At 37.4% G+C, this 23,717-nt stretch overlaps 1 protein-coding gene across 3 annotated transcripts in view; it reads right to left on the reverse strand.

Moving 5' to 3' along the window:
* Positions 1-23,717, reverse strand: part of LAMA1 (laminin subunit alpha 1) — a 108,618-nt gene that overhangs the window by 7,661 nt on the left and 77,240 nt on the right. For 2 of the 3 annotated variants that reach the window (XM_054190708.1, XM_054190709.1), the window contains exons 37-58: positions 21,793-22,003; positions 21,437-21,553; positions 21,186-21,349; positions 19,891-20,029; positions 18,585-18,678; positions 17,226-17,342; positions 14,993-15,175; positions 14,525-14,679; positions 12,688-12,831; positions 11,909-12,042; positions 11,554-11,704; positions 10,888-11,012; positions 9,742-9,892; positions 8,442-8,586; positions 7,685-7,826; positions 6,426-6,540; positions 6,037-6,207; positions 5,177-5,328; positions 4,480-4,665; positions 3,850-4,012; positions 2,100-2,212; positions 811-1,000 (exon numbers count right to left, since the gene is read on the reverse strand). In XM_054190708.1, coding sequence (XP_054046683.1) covers positions 811-1,000; positions 2,100-2,212; positions 3,850-4,012; positions 4,480-4,665; positions 5,177-5,328; positions 6,037-6,207; positions 6,426-6,540; positions 7,685-7,826; positions 8,442-8,586; positions 9,742-9,892; positions 10,888-11,012; positions 11,554-11,704; positions 11,909-12,042; positions 12,688-12,831; positions 14,525-14,679; positions 14,993-15,175; positions 17,226-17,342; positions 18,585-18,678; positions 19,891-20,029; positions 21,186-21,349; positions 21,437-21,553; positions 21,793-22,003 — 3,262 coding nt within the window. Of the gene's footprint in view, positions 1-810; positions 1,001-2,099; positions 2,213-3,849; positions 4,013-4,479; positions 4,666-5,176; positions 5,329-6,032; positions 6,208-6,425; positions 6,541-7,684; positions 7,827-8,441; positions 8,587-9,741; positions 9,893-10,887; positions 11,013-11,553; positions 11,705-11,908; positions 12,043-12,687; positions 12,832-14,524; positions 14,680-14,992; positions 15,176-17,225; positions 17,343-18,584; positions 18,679-19,890; positions 20,030-21,185; positions 21,350-21,436; positions 21,554-21,792; positions 22,004-23,717 lie in introns of those variants that run through there. The other variant, XR_008464753.1, reaches the window with a different exon arrangement.

The raw sequence follows: 23,717 nt of genomic DNA on the forward strand, positions 1-23,717 counted from the left end.
CCACAGAAGCCGCTTCCTGGAGTTAAGGCTTCACATATGGACAAGGGAAGGGAAGTTTAGCAGGATGAGTATTGTCATCCTCACCTGCCTTAAGGAAAAGTAACGTGGTCAGAGTTGCATTTAGTCAGAGGCGGTAGCAGGTGGGTTGCTCAGAGGAACTAGGCCAATAGAGGCTGACACAAAGTCTCTGTACAGAGGGCCCGGAATGCTACGCGATGCCTGAAAGCTGCCGCCATAATTTCTCCTCAAACTCTCCTTATGCCATGTCCTCCCTCTCCAGCCTCCATTCATTCCAAATGTCTGCCTTCCTCATGTTGCATCAACCAAGGAAAGGGAAGAGAGCGCTTCCCTGTTAGCACTAGCTGCTACGACATGCTCAGGTATTAAGTGATAATGTGGGAGAAAGGAGAAACACAAACACCCACAAATCTATATCACCCTGTCACACAGTCAGTTGTAGGTCTTTAGTGAAATACTGCATGGAAAGCTTTCTGTGGAAAAAGACAGTTTCTAGACCTCTCTGTTGGGTTCTTCTCTGGTGAAGATGACCATCATTACACAGTTGGTGAGCTATTTTATTTCTAAATAATCTGAGATACTTGACAGTAGTTGCATGCTGGAATTGATGCAGAATTAGTGAGAATTTTTAAATGAAATATTTATACTTAAACACAAGTTATCTGAATGGTTTCATGACTGGGTTAAAACCTGTTTGCCTTTGCAACACAGAAAACACAGGAGAGGCTGGGATAAAACATCCCAGTAACTCCAAGGAAAAGAAAATGAAGTACAAGATTGGTGACTACCTACCGTATGCCATTTTCCATCACTGATAACAGCAGGGTGAAAAGCTACTGCTTTTCCTTTGCCTAGATCAAATGAGAAATAGAGCTGTCCCCCATGAAGCTGTAGGGCTGCATAATCAACCTGGTTCTCGTGCGCCATGTAGTAAATCAGGCCACTGGAGGCAAAGGTTCTGAGATTCAGCTGGACAGAAAGTCTAGACAATAAAAATTCAGTGTTACTGAAAGATATTTCTTCTGCATTGATAAATAGCTTTTCTGGAGACAGAGAACAGCCGCAACCAATTTATTATTATGAAAGGAAATTTATTATTACAAAGGCCAGAAAAGTAGAATTTGCATTGATTCTAAGAAAGCATGACCTATAATGTATTTCATACTAGAAATCAGTGCTGCACCTGTCAGAGACAGAAAAAGTGCTTGTCACGGAGTGAGCTGGGCTTTAAGAGGGACAGGCTCAGCTGTTTGCGATTGCAGGCTTGCCTACTGCCCCAAGAAAGGGACGAATTTCAGGATATTATGATGGCATCCACTACTATTAGCCAGGCTTACTGGGATATAACGGGCAGACTGAGAACGGAGGGTGGCTTGAAAGGCAGAGGAGCCGATTGAGCTATTTGTTACAGAGACACTACGTTCAGACTACATAGCATCAATTCTCTGCAATGCTCTTATGTTCAATAGTTGCAACAGAGGGGCTAGAAGGAAAAAAGGCTCTTTTCTCAATGCCTGCGGGGGCTTCTTGAGTTGAAAGAAGCGTACGCAAGTGGCTTGCAGGCTGTGTTTTGCGGACCTTGTTGGGAGCCTCTCAAACAAATAAGAGTGGCAGAGAGGCTATCACATGTTAAGGCCCAACAGAATGATTCTTCTCAGTAGCCAGCTCCTTCAGTGACCTGGGGAGTGAAGCAGACATGGAAGGTGCAATTGCAGAAAATCCAGTGGAGAGAATGAGATGTTATCTGCATCAGTCAAAGGAGGAGGGACCAGCTGAGCTCTGTACGTGGAAAACAGAAATCAAAATATTTACAGCAGGTACAGTGGGGCTCTTAAGTCTGAGAGGAAAAAATGCAGAACTCTGACCATGAGTTAAACTCATGATCACAAACCTGGGAAAGACACATTAATTACATTGCAGTGGTCGTGACGCCTTCTTCCATGAGGAACCCACAGAAGCCTGAAGCAAGAGCCACGCTCAAAGCTGGTAATGTGATGATCGTTCATGAAAAACAACATTGCACTTCTTGTAGCTCAATATGAGATAACACACTGTGCACTTGTGATTCGGGATATACTCACTTCTTCCTGACAGTAGACTGATTGAAGAGCAGTGTCAAGTGGCTGCCTTTGGCAAGTCCAAACTGATGGGCACCTTGAACATGATCAGGTAGCTCATCTTTTGCACAAACTACCTGTTAATGAAAGGACTTTCTTAAGAAGAATAGTACCAGGTTCTGACCAGCAAAGGCTGAATAGCAATGCGCCTATGCAGATCTTTGTAAGGAGCAAAACCAGATCATAACCACAAAGTATAGAGCAACATCAATTAGCTAAACTCCCAATCATTCGGAGCTATCTTCAGGCTCAAAATGAACTAGTTCTAATGATTCTCCCCCTCTACTCCACTCTCGTGAGTACCCCACATGGAGTACTGCATCCAATTCTGGAGCCCCTACTACAAGAGAGATATGGACGTGCTGGAACGTGTCCAGATAAGTGCCACAAGGATGATCAGAGGGCTGGAGCACCTCTCCTATGAGGACAGACTGAGAGAGTTGGGGTTGTTCAGTCTGGAGAAAAGAAGGCTCCAAGGAGACCTTGTAGTGGCCTACCAGTATCTTAAGGGGGCCTACAAGAAAGCTGGTGAGGGACTTTTTAGGATGTCGGGTAATGGTAGGACTGGAGGGATTGAATTAAAACTAGAGATGGGACGATTCAGACTGGACGTTAGGAAGTTCTTCACCATGAGGGTGGTGAGACACTGGAACAGGCTGCCCAGAGAGGTGGTGGAAGCCCCATCCCTGGAAGTTTTTAAGGCCAGGCTGGATGGGGCTCTGAGCAACCTGATCTAGTGGGAGATGTCCCTGCCCATGGCAGGGGGGTTGGAACTAGATGATCTTTAAGGTCCCTTCCAACCCTAACAATTCTATGATTAAGCTATGTCTCATGGACAGCACTGTTTTTTCCTACTGAGAAATGTTTGCAGTTTGAAAAGAATTGATTCACTATTTGTCTTAATTGATAGCCCTTTTAATAAAAAATGCTGTAAGACAGTACAATTTCAGGGTGAAAATCTTATGGACTTGGTAGAAATATTTTCTCATTTAGTGAGGACGCACATTTTTGTTATGATTTGAAGGATGGAGAGCTGAGTAACAGAGTATGAGCCAAAGCTATACTTTAGCTCTAAGAAAGACAGCTTATTTCTTTTTATAGGCACAGTTGTATGAAATGTATAAAATCCTGCTTTCTGTTGCCACAGAAAAATGATTCAGGGCGCTTTGGAAACACTTCATTATAAAGATGTGCAGCTGCAGAAGAAGTAACGCTGCCTTCTCTCTTGGGAACAGGGACCATGTGAGAGGAAACAGGTGCCATGCAAGCTGCATTCAGACACCGTGTGTCTCTGGAATGGTTTGTGCCTCCTCTTGGCGACAGAGCAGAGACTGCATGTGTGTGACCAGGAAAACGTGAATGCTGAATTGCACAACTAATGCAAATCTCAGCACAGAGCCACTTTGGCAGGAACTCAATGAAGATAATAGTTACTGTCAAGTCCTCCTGCTGGATCACTCCACTTTTTCTTGTCTTTTTTAGTGTTGCTGCCTGAACTACCTTTCCCTTCCAAAAGGCCAACAGGCTGCTACAAAGGTTTATATCACAGTTTTTCTATAAGAAATAACAATTTCAAATCCACATTCATTGAACTATTCCATACCATAAAAGAAGCAAATATGCACAGTCCATACAATTCTCCACAAAGCTAAAACGCATCTTGCTGTCAAACACTTTCCTAGAAGAGGCAATAGAGCTTTGCTGTAATACATACTTTTTTTGTATCTGTAAGAGGCCTCAGGGGAACTGGTAAAGCCTGAAGTTCAGGTTGAATCTCAATGTCTTCTGGCTGTATGGCTGGTTTAGGCTTCTCTGACAAAAAGCAGCTGTCCATATCCACATGTTCATACTTCATGGAAGTGGTGAAATACAAAAGCCTGTGTTGTAAAAACCCTACATTTTAAGAGCTGAAATCCCAAATCCCTACATTTGCCAAGCACAAGGAGAGTATTTTACAGGGTCTTCCACTACTAACAGGAGAAAGGGAAAGCAGTGGCATGCTGGGACCAAAAGATTGGGAAGTAGCAAATATCTGTCCACAGAACAATATTAATAGACAATATTCTTTGAAAACCATTGTCTGTGAATGCAGATGAAATTATAGCAGAGAAAGTTGCATTTTATGCAGCATCTCTATACACATTAACAACATTTTTAAGGCTATTTGGATATGTAGCTGGTAATATCCATTTTCTGCCTGTTGTAATGCCCAGATCATCAGTATCATGCTTGTCTTATGTCAAAACCCAGGCAAATGGACAACGTCATGAAAGACATTACAAACTACAATAAATAATTACTATACATGCTTTTCCAAAACAGGGCAGTTACCCCTCTGACTTACTCCTTGTTAAAAATAAGATTGCTGATACAACCATGAAATGAGCCAGCCATTTTTAGCCCTAAGATGCCCTCTCCTGCTGGAATGCCACCAGCGTAGAAGTTGGAAATATTCATGGCGCTCATTTCTGCTGATGAACCAAGCCTTAGTTCTGCAGGGTTACTTTCATCCACCTGTACGGTTATGATCCTGAAAAAGATGAAGTAGGAAAAACATTCAACAAGAGCCTCAGACATTCATTTTCAAATGAAAAGCATTCCTTTCAGCCTCAAAAATGTCCTGTTCTAAAAAACAAAGATATCATCACTTTGATAATTCTTTCAATGTCTTAAAACTAGAAGAACTTCTTCAGATAATTTATAACATGTAGACTTTTGTCATATATCCTTCTAAATTATTTTGATAGCTATCTTTACAAACTATTTTGATAGCTATATTTTTTCCTAATACTATTTAGTATACTTTACTCAAGTGGCCCAAGCTGTCTAGAGATTTTGAGAGCTTTTAACTACAACTTCATCAGTGGCTGTATGCTGTACGCAATTACCATGTAAATCAGAACACTTCCATTAACAGCAGAAAAACACAGACCTGATTATTCCACCTAATGAGCTAGCAAAGGCAGTTCCTCAGAGAACACAGTGAACTGACAACCGCATACAATAATTAAACAGGTAGTACTGTTCGCAGTCACATGTACCTCTTATTCCGGATTAGGATGACAGAGTGTTCTTGTCCATCACTGTATGTTCCATTAGCAGACTGAAGAATTACTTTTCTAGTACTTGCTCTATCTCCAGCATTAACATGCACTGCAAGATGACCATCAATCAGCATGATAGAAAAGAAGGGCTGTGGATTTAATCAGAAGATTAATTTTTAACTATAATTCAATTTCCTGTCACTCATTCAGTGTTTAAATACAACATACTTAGGAAAATTTTACCTCCAACTTTGTTGTAAACAAACTTTTAAATGAAACTGAAAGACTAGTAGGCACGTACTGATACCTCTCAGGTACCTGCAAAGCCTTCTAACAGAAAACATGAAAGCTGGAAATTTCTCTGGTCGTGATAAAAATTCAAGTTAAAATGCAGGATTTTTTTTTTATATTACCACCACCCCATTCCTCCCCTTAGAAGAAATAAATAAGAAGGGGCAGGTATTCCTACTAAAACTTTGTCCTTGGACTGCAGGAGCTCCAGAACAGTCCACCAGATATGAGATGGCTGTTCAACTCAAATCCTTCAGTAACTACTTCTGACTAACAGAAGTGGAAAGTAATAGTCTGTGTGCGTTTCACATGCATTTTTCCTCCTTGTTGCAAAAGCATTCTGGGTCCTGGTAACTTTACTAGGTCTCTGCTAATTGATCCTTCACTTCTCCCCTGCTACAATAAATATCCTCTGTCCCTGCCTAGCCTCTGTATTTGGGCCTTCCTAAGCCAAATAAATTTTTCTTTCTCATTCTTTACAAGTTACAATCATAAAAAACTGATTTGATATTACAAAATAAAAATGGCAAAAACAAAATCAAAATGTCTTTGTTTTCAGTACTTGCCAAATGTGCTTGTCTACGTCGTCGCTTTTCCAGTCCCCTACTGAGTCCAGCAAGGATGATGCCACTGCTGTTCTTTGTAGCAAAAGTTGCCATCAGTTCTGATTCTGGGCTTAAGGACTTAGGTACCAGCTCAATATATCCATTGTTCAAGATGTTCACACTACGAATAGGCTATTTTATAAGGAAGAGAAATAATTACTGACTTCGTCCCTACATAGCGCCCAGTAAGGAAAAAAAATATTGAAGTATACGTTAGATTATCTTGGAATTTTTCACGATAAACCCCTTTCAACTCACTATATTATTTCACAAACATTACTATTCATTGTTCAATAACAATAAAGATCAGGTCACAGAACGGTAGGTCACAAAACCTAAAATTCTCCTACCTCCAATACACAGCCTTTTCTTACTCCATATGAATTTTTAAGCAAGTCAAAGGTTGAACGGGATATTTCCAGATTCTTGATGCATCCCACGTACATTCTACTATTTAGACCTTTCCTGAAACACAAAGCAAAGCTTTTTTTTCAAAGAGTAGTATTTGGAATCTCCTGGGAGAAAAGACTAAGTTCTCTTCAATAAGAAAAAGAGAGATCTGTTTTAAAGAATGCAGTCAGCCCCGTGTAAGTGAAAACAGGGGTAATTTGGGTTTTACTCTTAGTAGATATTAATTCTGATCTTAAAAAGAGTCAGATAACATTGTCCCCAAATGGAAACAGACAGGTCATTTTCCAAAATTTTAAGGTGAATCTTCAGGTGAAATGTAATGGCTTTTGTGAGAGAGGGTAACTGCAACTCTCTACTACCTAGCAATTCTTTTTCATTTTTTAAGTCTGGAGGGTGCCTAATTTCGTTACAGGTTTAAGTCGGAGAAGTCTAAGGCTGTCCTGCCATATTGCCTTACATGCTGCTATGCCAGCTAAGATTAACAAGTCTGCACCTCTGCAATAACTGCACAGAGACTAATATTGTCCTGGAATTTATCTGATTGTCAAGAGCATACAGACAGTTTAATTAGATTTTCTTTTGACATGTTTATCCTTTCAAAATGAAGGCACTGGCAGAAATGTGACTTTACAAGTTCAGCAGGGATGTGCAAGATAGAAAGTATAAACTAGAGACACGCTGTAAAAATATATATTTTTAATGTTTTTTGTTGATCTGTTCACAATTGTTCCTCCTCTGTTCCAAGTTTCAAAACTAAATTACAAGAATTCTTTTTTGAAGTAGAACTTTCATTCTGAAGCGCAGTTTTTGCCCATAAATGCCAGCTGGAAAACTCAAGGCTCACACAGGTAAAGATCAAAGGAGCATCATTCCAGGCAGCAGTGCTGAATGCGTGCCACAGTCTGACACAAAGAGTAGGCAGCTGCTGTGGCAGCGGCTGTGGTGGACATCACCCATGGAGGGGAAAAACAGAAGCTTGTCTCTGCTCTGAACTGCAGTGTCAGACCTGCCAGTGTAGAGCACCATATTAGAGTTTGAAGGCAAAAGACAGATAATTCTGTGGTATACACAGCCATAAACAAGACTTCAGACTTCACTGATTTTCACTAATTTCAGTGGATACAGCGGAGTTTGTTAAAGTCTTTCGCTTTACTCAGAAGAGTCTTAGCAAAGGGGGAAAAGCGAGAGGACACTTTACCTCACAGTCCTCGATCTTGGCAGCCCGCCAATGAAGATTGGGTCCTTGTCAGAGCGGTTCAGGTCTGAGGCAACCCCAGGAGATTCTCCTTGCTTCGTTTCTTTATAATTAAGGTTATATGCATCCATGACTGCCAAAATTCCTGCAAAGAAAAGAGAGTAACGACCTGGAGAAGGACACAAATACACATTCTTCCATTTTGTCAATCTTGTCTCTAATAAAGGAAAATGTATTAATTGACTCAATGTGTATGGACAATCTTCTTATTTTTAGAATGGGTAATTTATTGCACTTCTAGCTATTCTGCTAATCTCATTCCTTCTTCTCTGCCAAAACCAAATCTGGGGAAGTCTACAGGAAAATATATATGTATGAGAATATGTTATAGCTATTAACATGTATTATTTGTAATGCATTACTTCCCAAACATAGGCCCCAAAATACTGTTGTACTACATACTACTAAAACACGAAACAGAAAAGATGATCCCCGATATACAGACTTGGACAAAGATCTTCCATTCTTTAAAGACTGTCGATATGTTTTCGTCTGGCAGCTTCTGCACTACCTGCTCTTTATAAGATGTGCCAAACTAAGCACAAGATTTATACTGCTGTCCTTCTAAAAGCAAAGTAACATAGGTGTGGCTGATAAAAAAACAGCATTAGAAGTAACCGAATTTGGTTGTATTGATATTCCCTGGGGCTATCTTAAATATTTATATTTGTAAATGTGCAGACACTTGTCCGTAACCTACCGTGTTTCTTGTTCCGACTGAATGAAATTTTATACCATGTTCCATTGTTGTAACGATTTTCTGTTGTAAGAGCAAGAGGTCCTGAACCTAGATCAACAGTCAGTCTCACTTTGCCATCAAGAAGCTCAAGGGACAAGAAATCTCTCTGAGAGGCGAAAAAAAAAAAAAGAAAACAAAAAAAACAAACAACAGGTTAAATTCCTGGAAATAAAATCTTCCAAAAGGATGCATCCTTGGCAGGTTTGGCCTACTGCGTGAAAGAGGTTTGGTAACTCTTGTACTTAGGCTATTTGTTAGGCCCAACCTACCTTTGTTATGTTTAGGAAAATTAAGTTACATGTACCTCACAAGGATGTCTTTTTGTTTTGTTTTGTTGTTATCTTACTTAAATGAACTCCTCTGCTGATTACTCAGCAGAGGAGTTCTAAATAACAAATGTCAGATTTGCCTTTTTTTTTTTGGGTGAAGGTGAGAGTAATTTGATTTGACTGTTAGCATAACGATCAAACATAGAATGCTCTTTCTGCAAGAAGCTTTTCTTCTTGCAGAAATGCTTGCTTCTTCACACAGTAAAAAATGACTTTCTGAATTGTATTAGAAGTGCCCCCTCTGCACTGTAAAACTTAAGTCAGATATCGTTGTGCAATACATTCAGGCAGTAAGTACATAACAAAGGAAATGAATAACGCAGTGATTCCGAAACAATCTGTATCTAAACAAAGCTTTATCCTCCTTCAGGAAAAGGAAAACCAGCACTTAAGTACGCGGTAAACTGCATGACATGACAATGAAGGTCTGCAGATGGGTCTAGGTTATATTGCTGTTGCAGGGAGTTCTATTTAATTTATTTCAGTTTACTGAATTGCCGTCTTATGGATTTAATTCAATATGCCTATTCAGTATCATATTATCTTTCTGGCAAGCTCATTTCCAAGAGATTTTACATTCTGCAAAGGTTCCTCCAATTGAACAAAACTAGTTTGTTGTCCCTACTGTTCCCTTTCTTGCCTTTAGTTAAATAATCATTCATTTGAGTCTAGAATTAAAAAAATTAGGAAAATATTTTTCATTGCTTAATTTTGCCCTTAGTATATGAGAATATTTGCTCTGAAGAGTTATCTCTAGGGTTCCTGTCTTTACTCCTTTGGAGTATGATGTCAATCACAGGTGATAATCTACACAAAGATAATAACATGTTTTAACATACACAAGCTGAAAAATAACAAAGAAGAAAGCAAGAAACCATCGAGTGGTCTAAACATAGTTTTTGACAGCTTAAGAATCGGATCCATTTTCTTACAGTGCCATTTGAAGCAAGATACAGAAGCAGCCCATTAGGTGAAAAGGTACTGAAAAATATTATTATCTGAGTCACGGTTGAGCGGAGTGCCTTCTCCACAACTGAGTATCCAGTGCCATCAAAATGGAATGAAGTGTCCTCATCCTGTGGGCTACAGAAGTAGAAAACAGAGTTAAAAATGTTAACTGAAAATTTGTGGTTTTCCAGTCATTTTTATATAAAATGTAAGAAAAGTTAGATCAATTGGTGTGGCCACCAGGCAGTGTGATTAGAAAGTGTGGAAAGAGACTTGAATCTTGATGTTATGAACGAGTAATTGAAGGATTCCAGCCAAAGGCCACTTTCATTATAGAATCTCACAATACATGATTTAGCCATGGGGAAGGAAGTATACAAGATAAAAAAATGTTCTTCCCTGATGTATGAAAAAAACCAACAATTTCTTAAGGGAAAAAATAATTGTTACAACATACAGCCTCTTACTTAAAACATATCATCCATTTATCAAAATGCTTTGCATAATTGCACTTACAATAAATTTCCTATTAGTCCCTTTCCCTGCAACATAATACTTGTAAAAAATATCTCATACAATCAAGCAGCACCCTCTGCTGTTTCTCCATGAAACGTTCTGCAAAAGGAATATGGTCAAGAGTATTTCTCTCCGATTCCTTAAACATAAAAATAGTACAGTCTCCAGTCTCCTTCCACAACGATTACAAGAACAGTAGCAAGTTCGGTGCTACAGTTTTGCTATGGTTTTGGTTGGTGGTTTGGTTTTTTTTAAGACTGCTTTACATTGTTTCTTGCCCTAGGGAAGAAAAATTATCTTGCTGGAAATTACTGGAAAACAAAGATTCCAAAATATTTTGGTTCACTGGCAGTCCCCATTTGCAATGCACAAAGTAGACCACAGCAATAGAACTCCTCTGAAAAAGTGATTAATCAAGTAACAAAATTCCATACAATGAAATTATTTGACACCAGTGGCACATTCAGATTAGTGTGTTCAGAACTCGTGTTCAGAAGTTAATGATAAATGAAACACTGCAATTTGTCCAAGTTCATTATTTTCAGCTAACACAGAAATATGTATTACAGATGTAAATTACTCTAAATCTGTTACAAAAAAGAGAGTCCAAATACCTTCCAAAGCAGCCATTGCACTTGCCCTCTCTTTCCATGTAGTTCCAAAGACCGATAGATTTGCCATTCAGGGATGCCTCTCCCATGCACCCTTTAAAATGGGTCACCTTAACAGCAGGTGATTTCTGTAAGACAAGAAATACTTTATGAACACAATTAAAGTTAAGTACTCTGAAAATTATGCAGCCAAATTTTTGCTTGGTTGTTTTCCTTGTACTCTAACTTTGTTAGATATAAATCATAATAAAAGAACAACACGTTTTAGCATAACTATTAACAATTACCATTTAAATCATAATAGATTAGTTTTGCAGCAAGTGAAAAAGTATAACTATAACTATGTCCTTGACCTACTTACATGCCTCATAGCATAAATAACAATGGCAAACTAAAAGAAGCCATGGAAGAAGGAAACAAAAAACAAATTCATTGTGTAATGTCTATGTATCATGCATGCACACACAGCCTGGCCTAATTACCACTTAACACTTTTCCAGGGAAAATTAACTTCAGGATACTAGGACATCCTTATAGCATCTCTGCTTTATGTTCAGAGTACCTGGCATTTCTTGAAGAAGTAACCAATTCATGGAATTATTTCTAAGTCAAAAGTGTATCTCAAACATGATAAAAACATTTTACAGAATGCTGATCTCAGAATTTAACCTTGATTTGGCCTCCAAGTCCTCCAATAAACATCAAGGTTGATTTGTTAACATCCAGTATGCTGGCTGTCCCTGGAGAGGTTGCAGATTTAGATGAAGGCTTCTGATTGGAGTTCATTTCCTCTATGCTGAGTGTACCTGTTTTTCCAAACCTGCCAAGTACAAATACTAATAAATAGTTTTGGAAATCACCAGGCTTAATCAACAAATGCTACTAGCTTCTTTTTCTAAGGACGAGAAAAATCTTGTCACTGGAAAACCTCAGAAGATAGTTTGTGTTATTTATGCCAAGTTCACTCACAAAAAATAAAATCAATTTTCCTAACCAACATTTATGCCATTCTTATTTTAATTACCTGTTTGCATGTATTCTGTGCCATTTGTTGTTGTCAATTTGAAAATCGGGGTATTCCACTCTTGTTGATCCAGAGCCCAAATCCCAAAGAAGAGCTACCTTACCACGTTGCATCTCCACTGCAAGGAAGTCTGTCTGAAAAACAGCAGGGCTTATTCTAATACATGGCACCAAATGTGCAGTTTCTGTTTTGTGTATTTTAACATGTAACATTGAGAAAGTCTTTCCAGATTCAAGTCCCTACATCCCCTATTACAGGAGCTGACTTTTAGCAAAATTGGGCCCAGGAAGTTTTTACTCACTTTTACTTTTAATGAAACAAAAAAATTCAGTTTAGATACAAGTGGGTGAATGTTTTCTTTATAGATATATAAAAACATGATGTTTTTATGTATCTATAGATAATATAGTGCATACAGAAATATGCACTTCTGAGCGTATGTGAAGTGATTTACCAGTCGGTGAAAAAGTACTTTCACGTGATAGCATGCCACAAGGAGCTAAAAGCTGTGCATTTGTTAGGATTACGTAGAGAAGGAAGAGGAGGGCAATGTGACAGTGAGCCATAATGCTCCTTTTCAAGTGCTTTTATTCTCTACCTTTGAGAATCTCAGGAATCATCTAAGGCACAAAAATATTTCCACCCCTACCTAGTGAACACATTTGTTGGCAAGGAGCCTCCCTCACTTGGATACTTAGTTCGAAGTCAAGTAGGAAACAACTTATATATGGTCATTTAAAATATCTGACACCTTCAGCAAATGTACACCAGAAACTTACCTTTCCATTGCTACCCAGGTAGAAAAGGAGGTTATCTGGTTCAGCAGTCTTCACATTGAGTGTCAAGGTGTTGTAATTCGTCGATGAAATTTGGGGTTTGTAGGCACGAATGCAATCTCTGTCTGCTGATACTGCAACTTTAATCTGGAGGGGGAAAGGAGGAAATGGAATCTAAACAAGTCTCAGTGTACACAGCACATATTTCTGGAATATGTACTTAGCTTCTGACCAACAAATGCAAGCCATTTGCTGAGATACTTTCATGCAACCTAAGTATTGCCACCTGGGTTAGAACTTAGCAGTCTCCTAGGTATCACTTGTCAAGGAGATTCACAAATAGAAAAGAACGAACTCTGTCATAATTCACTCATTCATTTAAGAGATTTGAAGCCAGTAAATTAAACTATTCAAACACCTCAAAAAATAAGAATAAATCTTGCATCAGAAGCCCATATGTCAGTAAAAGCCATTGTAATAATAAATAATATCAGAAAATAAAGATAGAGAAATTCAAAACCTTTTGGGGAAAAAAAAAGGAAACATCATTTCTAGTTTATGTTAAGAGAAAATTTTTTTAAAAAAATGTATAAGGCAGACAGTCTGCAATAATTCTGGTTATTTCAAAGTTTTACAACAGTCTACATGATTATTCAAAGAATACATTTGTGAATATATTACAAGGTAAACACTGTCTAGTGTATTGATGGGACATCAACGCAAGCTAAATGCAGCCAGACTCCAAGGAGCTCGGTAGTGTATTGACACAAAACCCATTTTAACAACAGAAAAGCCTTAACTTAATCAACTTCACTGAATACGCCTGTAACAACTGAATACATAAAGCACACGTGGGCATATGTGTATGGAAACAGATATATAAACTTTCTCTCCTCTAATAAAAGTTTACAAAACAACAGAACAAACTCTCAAAATTGGAAAAGGGGATTTTGCTAAGGCTTCTTTTCATCCTGCCAGGAACCTCTGTGTTTTATGACACTTCAGACTATTACTCCGTCTTTTCTGCAGTGGATTCATTAAGCTTCAGTAGACTGTGACAGAGAAGCAATAACCATATAATTAAAGAGATTTGCAGAAAGAACTGAAAGCCTTTTATTTTTTAAAACAAAACCTCCCTAAATTTTACAATAACATACCCATACTGAAGCCAAAGGCATGCCAAAAATTACTGAGTGTAAAGCCATTTTCGTATTCCCATCACAGTTTAATGAGGCCCATAGTACAGTTGATTCACTTTTGTTGTCTTTAAGGGGGGAGCAGAGATTTAAAAACAAGTATATTATTTATCTTAAAGTATTCTGGATGCATGGTAGCTTCTTGCAAAGAACATATGGACATACCATGGCAAATTTATTGATAGAATCAACACTCTTGTTAAAAGATTTGTAATGATACTTGATGTTATATGGAGGTACCCCACATCAATCTCTAAAATAAGCTTAGAAATTAACATCTTGTCCTAAAAATAATTGCAGCACCATCCCCTCACTTGTCTCTTTCTCACCAAAATATCTCTGTGGTTGCTTTCTGACATAGTGTATTTCATTATTTTTTTAGGAAACAAAAGGAAATAGTAAATAAATTATTGCCTTGCTGTTCTGACTCACAAATGCAATAAAAAACTTGAAGCTAAAATTATAAAATGTACCAACAGCCTTTCCGGTATGCTTTTAGCATCAGTCGGTGCTCTTGGACTTCAGTGAGACCCTGGAACAACCAGGTACTTTTACAGTAAATAATTTTAGGCTCTTTATCTCAAAAGAACTTCCCTGCTAACAGTGAAAGCGAGGCCAGTTAAGTCTGGGATGATGGAACTTACTGATGCTGCCTGCTTGCGGGCCTGGCTGATGAGCTCTTTAATTTCAGACAGGTTTCTGTTCAGGTTCTCCTCTAGCATTTTCAAAGGTTTCAGACGATCCAATAAAAGACTTGCTTGTGCTTCGACTTCTTTAACTTGTTTTTCAGCTGTGATTGCTGCAAAAACATAAATGAAATGTTGACGCAGGTTGAAAGAGAATGTACTGTTCATTGCTAAAATACTTAGCCAAGGTGGCCTGGTTTTGATCATTTTTTTTCAGCAATTTTAAACATCAGTAAGGAATATGCATACTTACGGGTATCCCATGTGGCTCCTCTAGAGGTCTTTTTAAAAGTTAGCACATTTTTATTGAATTAGGAAGAAACCTTCAGTCCATCAGACTCCTATTTAATGCTTATTAAAATTGAATATTAGTACTGCTTCTGCAAGCAGTGACATTTCTAAAGAGCAATGGAGCAGCAAACTTACCAGCTTTTGATGAATCAGTTATAAGTTCATTAGTTTTCCTCAATGTGTCATTAACTCGGGACAATGTAGAAGAAGTATTCAGCAGCTTTTGACTGAAATCCCCAAAGTGACTTAAACCCACCACGGTACTGGTGTTTGCAGACACAGCCAGCTCTTTCACCTCAAGCATGTATTTCCTTGTATCTGAAACACAGTTCCCAGGTTAAAAAAAAAATCACAGCTTTCATGCATACTTGGGAGTAATAAATGCCTGGCTTCATGACAACACACTTACAAATATAGTCAAAACACTAGAAGTCAGTTACATTCCTTTCATAGTAAAAGTTATATTTTTGTTTGTTTGTGTTCTTCAGTCTGTGAGGGGAGTTCCAAACCAAGACCTACTATGATCTAATTTTGCTTAACTGTTGAACGCATCATGGCTTACAGAGTGGAGAGTGTGAAGCTGGAGTGCCAGGAGGCTGGTACAACTCCTCTCGCCCAGTTATTAAGTTGGAAAATGGCCATGGCTATGGTCCTCAACAAAAAAACATGGTAAATGTTCCCAAGCTGGTGATACAGATATGGATATAGTTATATAGATATAGTTATGTTTGTTCATGCATACACGCACACATGCACAGAGGTATATAATAATAAACTATATTATACATATAAATAAATAATAGAATTTGCGGGAATTTTAATTAAGACTCATCAGTTTAGATTTTCACATCTTTTGATCAAAAGACTTGATTAATCCAAGTTTTGAATTCTAGGAAAAATATTATATTTTTCGTGACCAGCTCTGAATACAACATAGACACAGAATGCAGTGATGGAGAACTTGATTCTGCCTGTCCCAGCAGGAAGATTATATGACTACATAAGGCTCATAGTGTTTTAAGTTCCCTAAATGAGTGTTGCCACCCACATTAACTAGTCTGGGACTTATGTTTTGAATGTTATGTTTCTCACCTGTGCAACCTGCTCTAGGTGAACCTGCTTTGGCAGGGAAGTTGGACTAGATAATCTCCAGAGGTCCCTTCCAACCCTTATCATTCTGTGACTGTGTAATCTACAGAAAGCTGGTGAGGCAGAAGGTCTATTGCACCCTTTGCTTTGTGCTACGATCACTTATATAGTGAGCACACCACTCCGAATCTCAACCTGCCCCTTAGACTCCCCTGTGCCTGAAATAGTGGGAAGATGCTGCAGCTGGCACAAAAAACCTGATTTAGGTCTGCAGGGATCCTCCTTCACAACCAATACCCTATACAGAGGGCAACAACACCATGAATCTCTGCCCAGATAAAAAAAAAAAAAAAAAAAAGAGAGAAAACTTCAAGAAATGTAACAAAAAACCTGACATCATACAATATTAAGCTATGAGTTCAGGAGGACTGTTTTATGATTTTAATAATGCCTTAACACATTCAATGTGTAGCTCCACATCAGACAGCATCCTGCAATTAATACCCAGCGTTAACTTTATCACTAATATCACCCTTTAGAATGAGTTAAAAGCCTGAATTCTAAAATAGGTATTTCAAAGCTTTGGATTTAGCATTCTAATCTGGACATACACTACAACTCAACAACCCAGGCAGGAGGCCCTTATGAGTGTTTTTCTACCTTAAAAAAAAAACATTACTAAGGTTGGCAAAGCATTTCAGACACTCTTATTCACAACTTCAAAGACTTTTTTCTCTATCAGTTTCCATGAACACTAGGTCTTGCCTTTCTCCAAAATAATAACTTTTTTCTAATAAGGGATTTTTTTTGTTTTGGAAAAGCACAGAAAGAACATTTTATTCGGTTAAATGAAATCTGCGCTCACAACAAGAAAACATTTAGATGCAGATTATAAGATTCACAGTGCAGTATAAACAATTTTGAAAGAAGCTATCAGAAGAAAGCAAAACCTCACAGTTCCACGCGTAAATTTCTGTCCATGCGGGATTAAATATTCTAGGACTTCACTCTCTTCTCATCACTGTAATTATACTGCTTTCAGAGCCCCTCCTGATTTACAGCAGTGTGAAATGGGAATAAGACTACAGGCCTTATATAATAACCCAGTTATGTTTCATTGGTTTCCTAAAAAAATGGAAAATATTCCTTGTAAGGCATGAGGCCAAACAAGTTTCCGGTATAGTTTATTGCTAGATCTCTGCAATCAGACAATGAACAGAATTAGGATTGTACTAGATGGTTCTGTAATAAGGAAAATGCCAATATAAATTTCACTTACCATTAGGCAATGCTCTTAGTGTCACCAGGGAATCATTAAGCTGGTTGACAATTTTATTAGTACTTTTCTGAATCTTTTCTACTTTTTTGTTCAATGCATTCAATCCAAATAAAAGGCCTATTGAAAGAAATAAGTATGATTTTTCTGGGCATAAATAAATACCATACAACCCACACAAACCCGATGTTTAGGGATAACAAGTATTCACTCATTTAATGGCACTTTTTTGTTTTTTTCAACAGAAAGAGCATTTTACAAACAGAAATGCAAAATGAATGCAGTATGCACGGATAAGCTCCTTTAGGAACTGTTCCATTCAAAGTTATGCTTTTTGGCCAATTCCATCAGACAGAATTGGTAGAAACATAGTCAGAAAAATACTATAAATTAAAATGATTTCATGATTGTGAACAATTTTTATGATGTTCTTCGCTTTTTGTTATATCTGACAGGAGGCATTCAAAGAAGCATTTTTCTTTTATTTATTTGTGATCTGTTTGCAGAATCCTCTCACTAAAAATAAAAATATGTAGAACAGAAGGGAAAAAAAGGTATGTATTCTGTCCATCTGAATTACATAAAATGCATACATATTTGTAAAGCCATTGATTTTAAAAGCAAAGACCATTTTACAGTTACAATTTATCTCTGTGAGACATTCATTTTCTGTCCAATTTCATCCAAAATTTCCCGTAGGGCCAGCCTCTGCTCCCACACAAACTTTGTGTTCAAAATGCTTTTTTGAACTTCCATAGTGCAGACTCCAACGCTTTGCTGTCTCTTTGGAGTAACAAAAAAAACCCAAAGTGATTTCAGAATTTATAGAGGGACTCTGAGTCAAAAGGCACTTTGTACAGACAAAAAAAGTTCAGCTTGTTTCTGTATTTCAGCTGTCTAGAAAGAACAAGTAAAAATGATTCTGATTTAAATATATCATCCTACATACTTGTGTAATCCATGATTTATTAGATAAAATTGGATGAATGTATTTCTTCAAGAATTATGTTTGTTCTTCGTCTACTGCACAATCCCTAATGATTTAATTCGTAACATTTGGAAAAACAGTCATTTAAAGAAAGCATTGCTTGGAGGTAAATGAGGTATAGTGAAGGCCAATTTTTTACATGTTTACGGAGAAAAATTATATTCTTACCTAAAAAATTAAAATAATACATGACTGCATAATACATTAATTTTAATGGTATAAAAATGTGTATGTAGTCATATGCAGGATTTTATCTTAGTTTATGCTCATTTAAAGAAACCAAAAACACACCAAAAAAAACCACAGTAAAACCCCCACAAAACAGGATACAGAAAAAGAAATAGAGGCAGAAATGCGAACTCTGAAGAACTGACCATCACTTTTTTTATTCAGATTTTTAGCTTCATTCTGAAATTTGGAGCTAAGTAGTAGAGTTTCTTTTCCAAGAAGACTGAGAGACTCCTCTGGCTGAAAAACACAGACGTCAGTTGCCACATATGAAAAACAGAAATTCAACTGAAAGCATTAAAGTATCTGCGGATTCTACTTCAAGTTACTGAACAGTCTCGTTATTTATGAGATATTCTATTTATTACCTTATTAAGCATCAATTAAAAAAAGTACAAGTTGTAACCATTTTTCCAAGAATGTGACATTGAATCTCTTTGTGAGTTAATAAAAAGAGAAGACTGCGAAAAAAACCCTACCAAATTCTAGTTTGAACACTGCTACTGATTCAGTGTTACCTTTTGGAACAGCAGTAATTCTAGTTCCAGGCCTAAGTTAAAAAATCCTAGCACAGTTTTTAAAGTGTTCTTTTAATCCATTTCTCCAACTGGAAAATCTACAAAAGTACCTTGAAGGATTTATACTGTACAAAGCTTTAATAAGGCTGAGTGCTCTAAAATAACACGCAAGCTCACAAAACAATGCCAACTGTTTTGATCACTATCATGTAAATACAGTCACATATTTGTTTCTCCAGTCACGTGCATGACACTTGTAAAACATAGCCCATTCCTTCCTTGGGTTTACCATCACAAAAAGCAGAATGAGATAAAAGGGGAGTAAATAGAATACTACGAAAGTAATAAGGTCAGACTGGTAACTGCTCAGGTCTTTTTAATCTACTGTTTCAATAACAAGCTGATAATCTTGGAAGACAGAGGGATGGCAGTTGACACATAAACATACATGTGGTTATAAAAAGTCCTAGACTAAGCAAAATGGCCATGGTGGGGAATATCTAGATAGAAATGGAAGAGGGACAGATCAAATAGGGAGGTGGCTGAATGATTCCAAAAGTGGAAGGGAACGCCAAAGGTTTGGGAACTTAAGTTCTACAGGAATGCATGTCAGATGACTGATATAAACACACTCATAGAACCAAGTACAGTCCAGCTAACCATGCATTAGACATTAAAAAAAACCAAACAAAAAAAAAGTAGACAGTACTGTGGCAGACAGAAAAGCAAGATAAACAGAAGATGAAATCTGGTATACTGTTACTGCCTTGGAGTACAGATTCAAGATACAGTATATACCAGTTGGTAGGACAGGCTGCCATACATGCCTCTGTTAAGAAGACTCAAATTTCAACAAGTGCAAAAACAATTAGAAAAAGTATTCCAAAATGAGAAAGGGAAAGATATCACTTAAAATACCAATATTGATACTTACTAAATCCAAGGGGCCATTCATAACTCTAGATGCATCATCTGCCAAACTTTCTGTTCTTTCAATCACACTTTTAACGCTGGAGTGGGTATAGACAGCAGCAGTTGTGTTCAGAGTCACATTTCTTACTTTAGAGAGGCCACTAGATAGAACATTAACAAGTAATTCTCTTTTCGTGAGAGTATCTTAATCAAGCACTAAATTCCATGTCTTCAAGTTACAGCATGTGCATCTTTCTAGAATACATGATGCACTCAAAAATTGAGCACACCTTGCCCTATGTTGCATAAGGGGCTTTATGTTCATTGTTTTGAACTAAAAAAATACTCCAAAGAAGGCTTTAATCTATTTTTTTTTCTATTTTATTCCTTTTTGTTTATGGTCAATTTTAAATTTATAAAGCCAATTAAGTGACATTTTGCGTGAAGAACAAACAAATTACATCGCCTAAACAGAACAGGTTCCTAGCTAGAGCTCAAAAGCAAAGTAGAGAAATACAGAGCCTAGAAAGAAATCGTAAGTATCTGAAAGCTATTCTGTATTAAATTTTGCTTTACTGAATTTATCTGACGGCTTACTGAGAGCAAAATTTTCTGTTCTCAAACTTAAAATACATGCAAATTTTCCAATCTGTTATGATTTAACTGTTAACACAAATATCTGCTGACTTCAAAAGACGAAACAGCAAGAAGCCTAGAAGAATTCCTGGGATAGAAAATTAATTTCCATTGAATTAACTGGAATGACTTCCCAACTTTCAAATTCTAGGACTGCATTTGAGTGGATTTGAGATTGCAACCCGCTTATTTCTGCAAGATGCTTTGAAAGCAACAAAATGGAGGCATAGCAGGAATAGCTTCTTGATGAGATTGAGAGATACATTGTCAGGAAGTATTCATACACAGACCAGAAGCTTCTCTAGTCATACCATGAGCATACTCATACTATACTCACACTATACTCACACTATACTCACACTATACTCACTGAGCATTTAATAATTGATTAGATACTGTAGTAAGCCAGCCACATGAAATGCAAGACTAATCAACCCCCTCTATATCATTTAACAAAGGTGCATTGCATTAAAAATAAAGAGCACTTGAAATGGCGAAAAAAAATTTATTACAGAATCATAGAATGGTTTGGGTTGGAAGGAACCTTTAAATATCACCTAGTCCAACTCCCATGCCATGGACATGGAACTCCTTGAGTGGATTAAGCTACTACCTGACGAAATTAAATTTGACAGACAGTACTGTAAATCTCTCCTGAATTCGTATTTCTAAGTTTCCTACCTCTCTAGTGCATCTGCAAGCCTTTGGAACTGGGCAGCATGGTCCTCGGCTCTGTATACCAGGTCAAGCACTCCTCTCACAGACATCTGCATCACCAGTTCATCCACGTGGTGTCGCAGTTTGGTGCTCCACAGGACTAACCCATCCTGGTGGCCCTCCAGGTTCTGCACAACAAAATGGTTTTCTTTATTTTTTCAATAGCAAAATACACCTGATAGTATCAAAGAGGATGTTAAAACTTAAGAACTTACAGATGTAGAGTTCTTTACATCTTGGGCGAGAGCAACAGCAATGTTCACTAGGTCCTTCCCTTCTTTAATGAGCATGGTCGAGACTTCTTCACCTTGCTTTATATTTAGCTTCTTGTCCTACAGCATAAATCAAGTGGTTTATAGTAGTCTGTAAAGTCAGCTGGTACAGATGAGTTCACATATTACATAAACAGTTTTTGGTTTTCAAACAGGGGTCTGCTTTCCTTTGAGTTTTTAAGGTATTGCATATATTAACACGTTTAAACATATACAAATATAATAAAGTCTAAAAAGCAGCTTTTAAACACACTTTCGTATTTGGTATTTCTTATGCAACAATGGTTGTCCAGTCTTACATTTAACTCTGCCAGGTTACTAGAGATAAGAGGAAACAAGCGACTGGTCTCATTGATGTTAGCAAGCGCCTTATTCACCAGGTCCTGGGCATCTTGCAGTCTGCTGTTGTGCTTTGATAAGAGCTGGCTTGCATCCTTTTTCAATTCAGCAAGCTCCTGCTGGGGTGTAAGATATTCTTTCTGAACCCGGATCAACAAATTTTCTGCAGCTCTGACAAAAAGAGGAATCAGAAAAATAAATAAATGGCAAAGGAGAAACTTGAGCATGGGTTTCTTGAGGAGAAACTGGGGTCACGTGAAATTAATTTAAATGCATCTTCTTACGGAAGTCTTCAGTTTTTTTCTCTAATAACATACATACACATTAGCTTAGTTACTCATCTTACCACACAAAAAGATGACTGCCTTGGGGAGAGGGCAGGAATACAGTTCATAAACTTTGTATGTGGTTACGAGAGGGGAAAGGGGCTAGGATAAATCACTTTTGCTTGGACTTAATTGGAACATCCCCCACATCAAAACCTCTGTGAAACATCCCTCTGGGACCGCTCTATGTCTTAATTGTAGTGATTCATATTTTGAATGTAGGAACAAAACATCATTTATGAGGATTGATACTGGAAAGAAACAAGTAACCAGAACTGAAACACGTATACCCAAGAGTCCTGAAAATTTTAAATATCAAATAAAAATAAATAGCCTTATTAAAATGGACACTAAAATGAGCAATCTCTGCACTTTGTCTTTTGAAATCAGTAACAGACATTATCTAGGAAATACCAAACATCCCCAAATTTGTCAGTTGTTAATCACTTCAGCTGTTCTACTTGGGAATATCTACATCTCCATTTGAACATTTTCCAGTATTGAAGGAATTGAACTGAAAATGATCCTAGAAGTTCCTTTGTTTCTCTCTGTTTCAGCACATACGCTGCACACTGCAACTCCTGTAATGATACTTTTACAAAAATGTTTGCCCCTTTTAATCAGATTTCAAATCATATAGATCTTTAGCCAAAGCAAAAGAAGCATTGTTTGTTTCACAATTATACACAGCAAAACACATTCCATCATCCTTATTGAATAGCAGATGTGCGTTGCCTGTGTTCTTAACACTAATAATTCAGAGTCCTTACACTCAGAAGCCACAGCCTTAAAAAAATTACAAGAATGAAAGTATTTTACAGACAGTAGTGGCTTCTATTTCAGTGTAGAGTAAAAAGATTATATTTCACGCTATTTGGGAACTTTGCCTAACATGGCAAATGTGCGGAGACCTGAGTTACAAACATTGCTTGACAGTATGACATCACAAACTCAGTAAACTGTGAGCCATGTGGTAACTTCTGCTCCTTGAAAAATGCACTGTCAAGCTGTTTTTTTAAATCACTTTTAAATTTACAACTGCATTGCATGATAAATTCTGCAGAGCAAACAATCTTATAAATCTTATTAACTCTCTTCTTCGATCTGTCTAAGGACACTTAGAGAACTTTCAGAAATTTCAATAAAGCCTGTAATTGCAAAAGTTAATTTACAAATGCCTTGTATAACAGCTCAAAAGCTGATGTTGAAAGTCGGAACATTCTATTACTACGCAACTGGTCATTTTGAGACATTTTTGTGAGTGCAAATGCTATTTGAAGTTCCTAATAAATATAAGAATAAATGGTACTATTCTACTCCATTTAGTTTCTATACAATTTAATATTAAGTACAAGGACAAGCACAGAAGTCTGTTGTACAAAATCAGATATGCTACCAGTATAAACATTCTATCCTGCCTAATCCAAAACACTTAATAAAGAAAAGTCAAATTTTCAGAAATATTCCACTCTGATCTAAATCTTTGTCCCTTGAAGCCAATGTTAACATTCTTACAGTTTTTGGTGGGCTAGGGCAATAATTAGTGTTTCTGAAGTTAG

This window comes from Rissa tridactyla, chromosome 2 (assembly GCF_028500815.1).
Source record: "Rissa tridactyla isolate bRisTri1 chromosome 2, bRisTri1.patW.cur.20221130, whole genome shotgun sequence".
Lineage (NCBI taxonomy): Eukaryota > Metazoa > Chordata > Aves > Charadriiformes > Laridae > Rissa > Rissa tridactyla.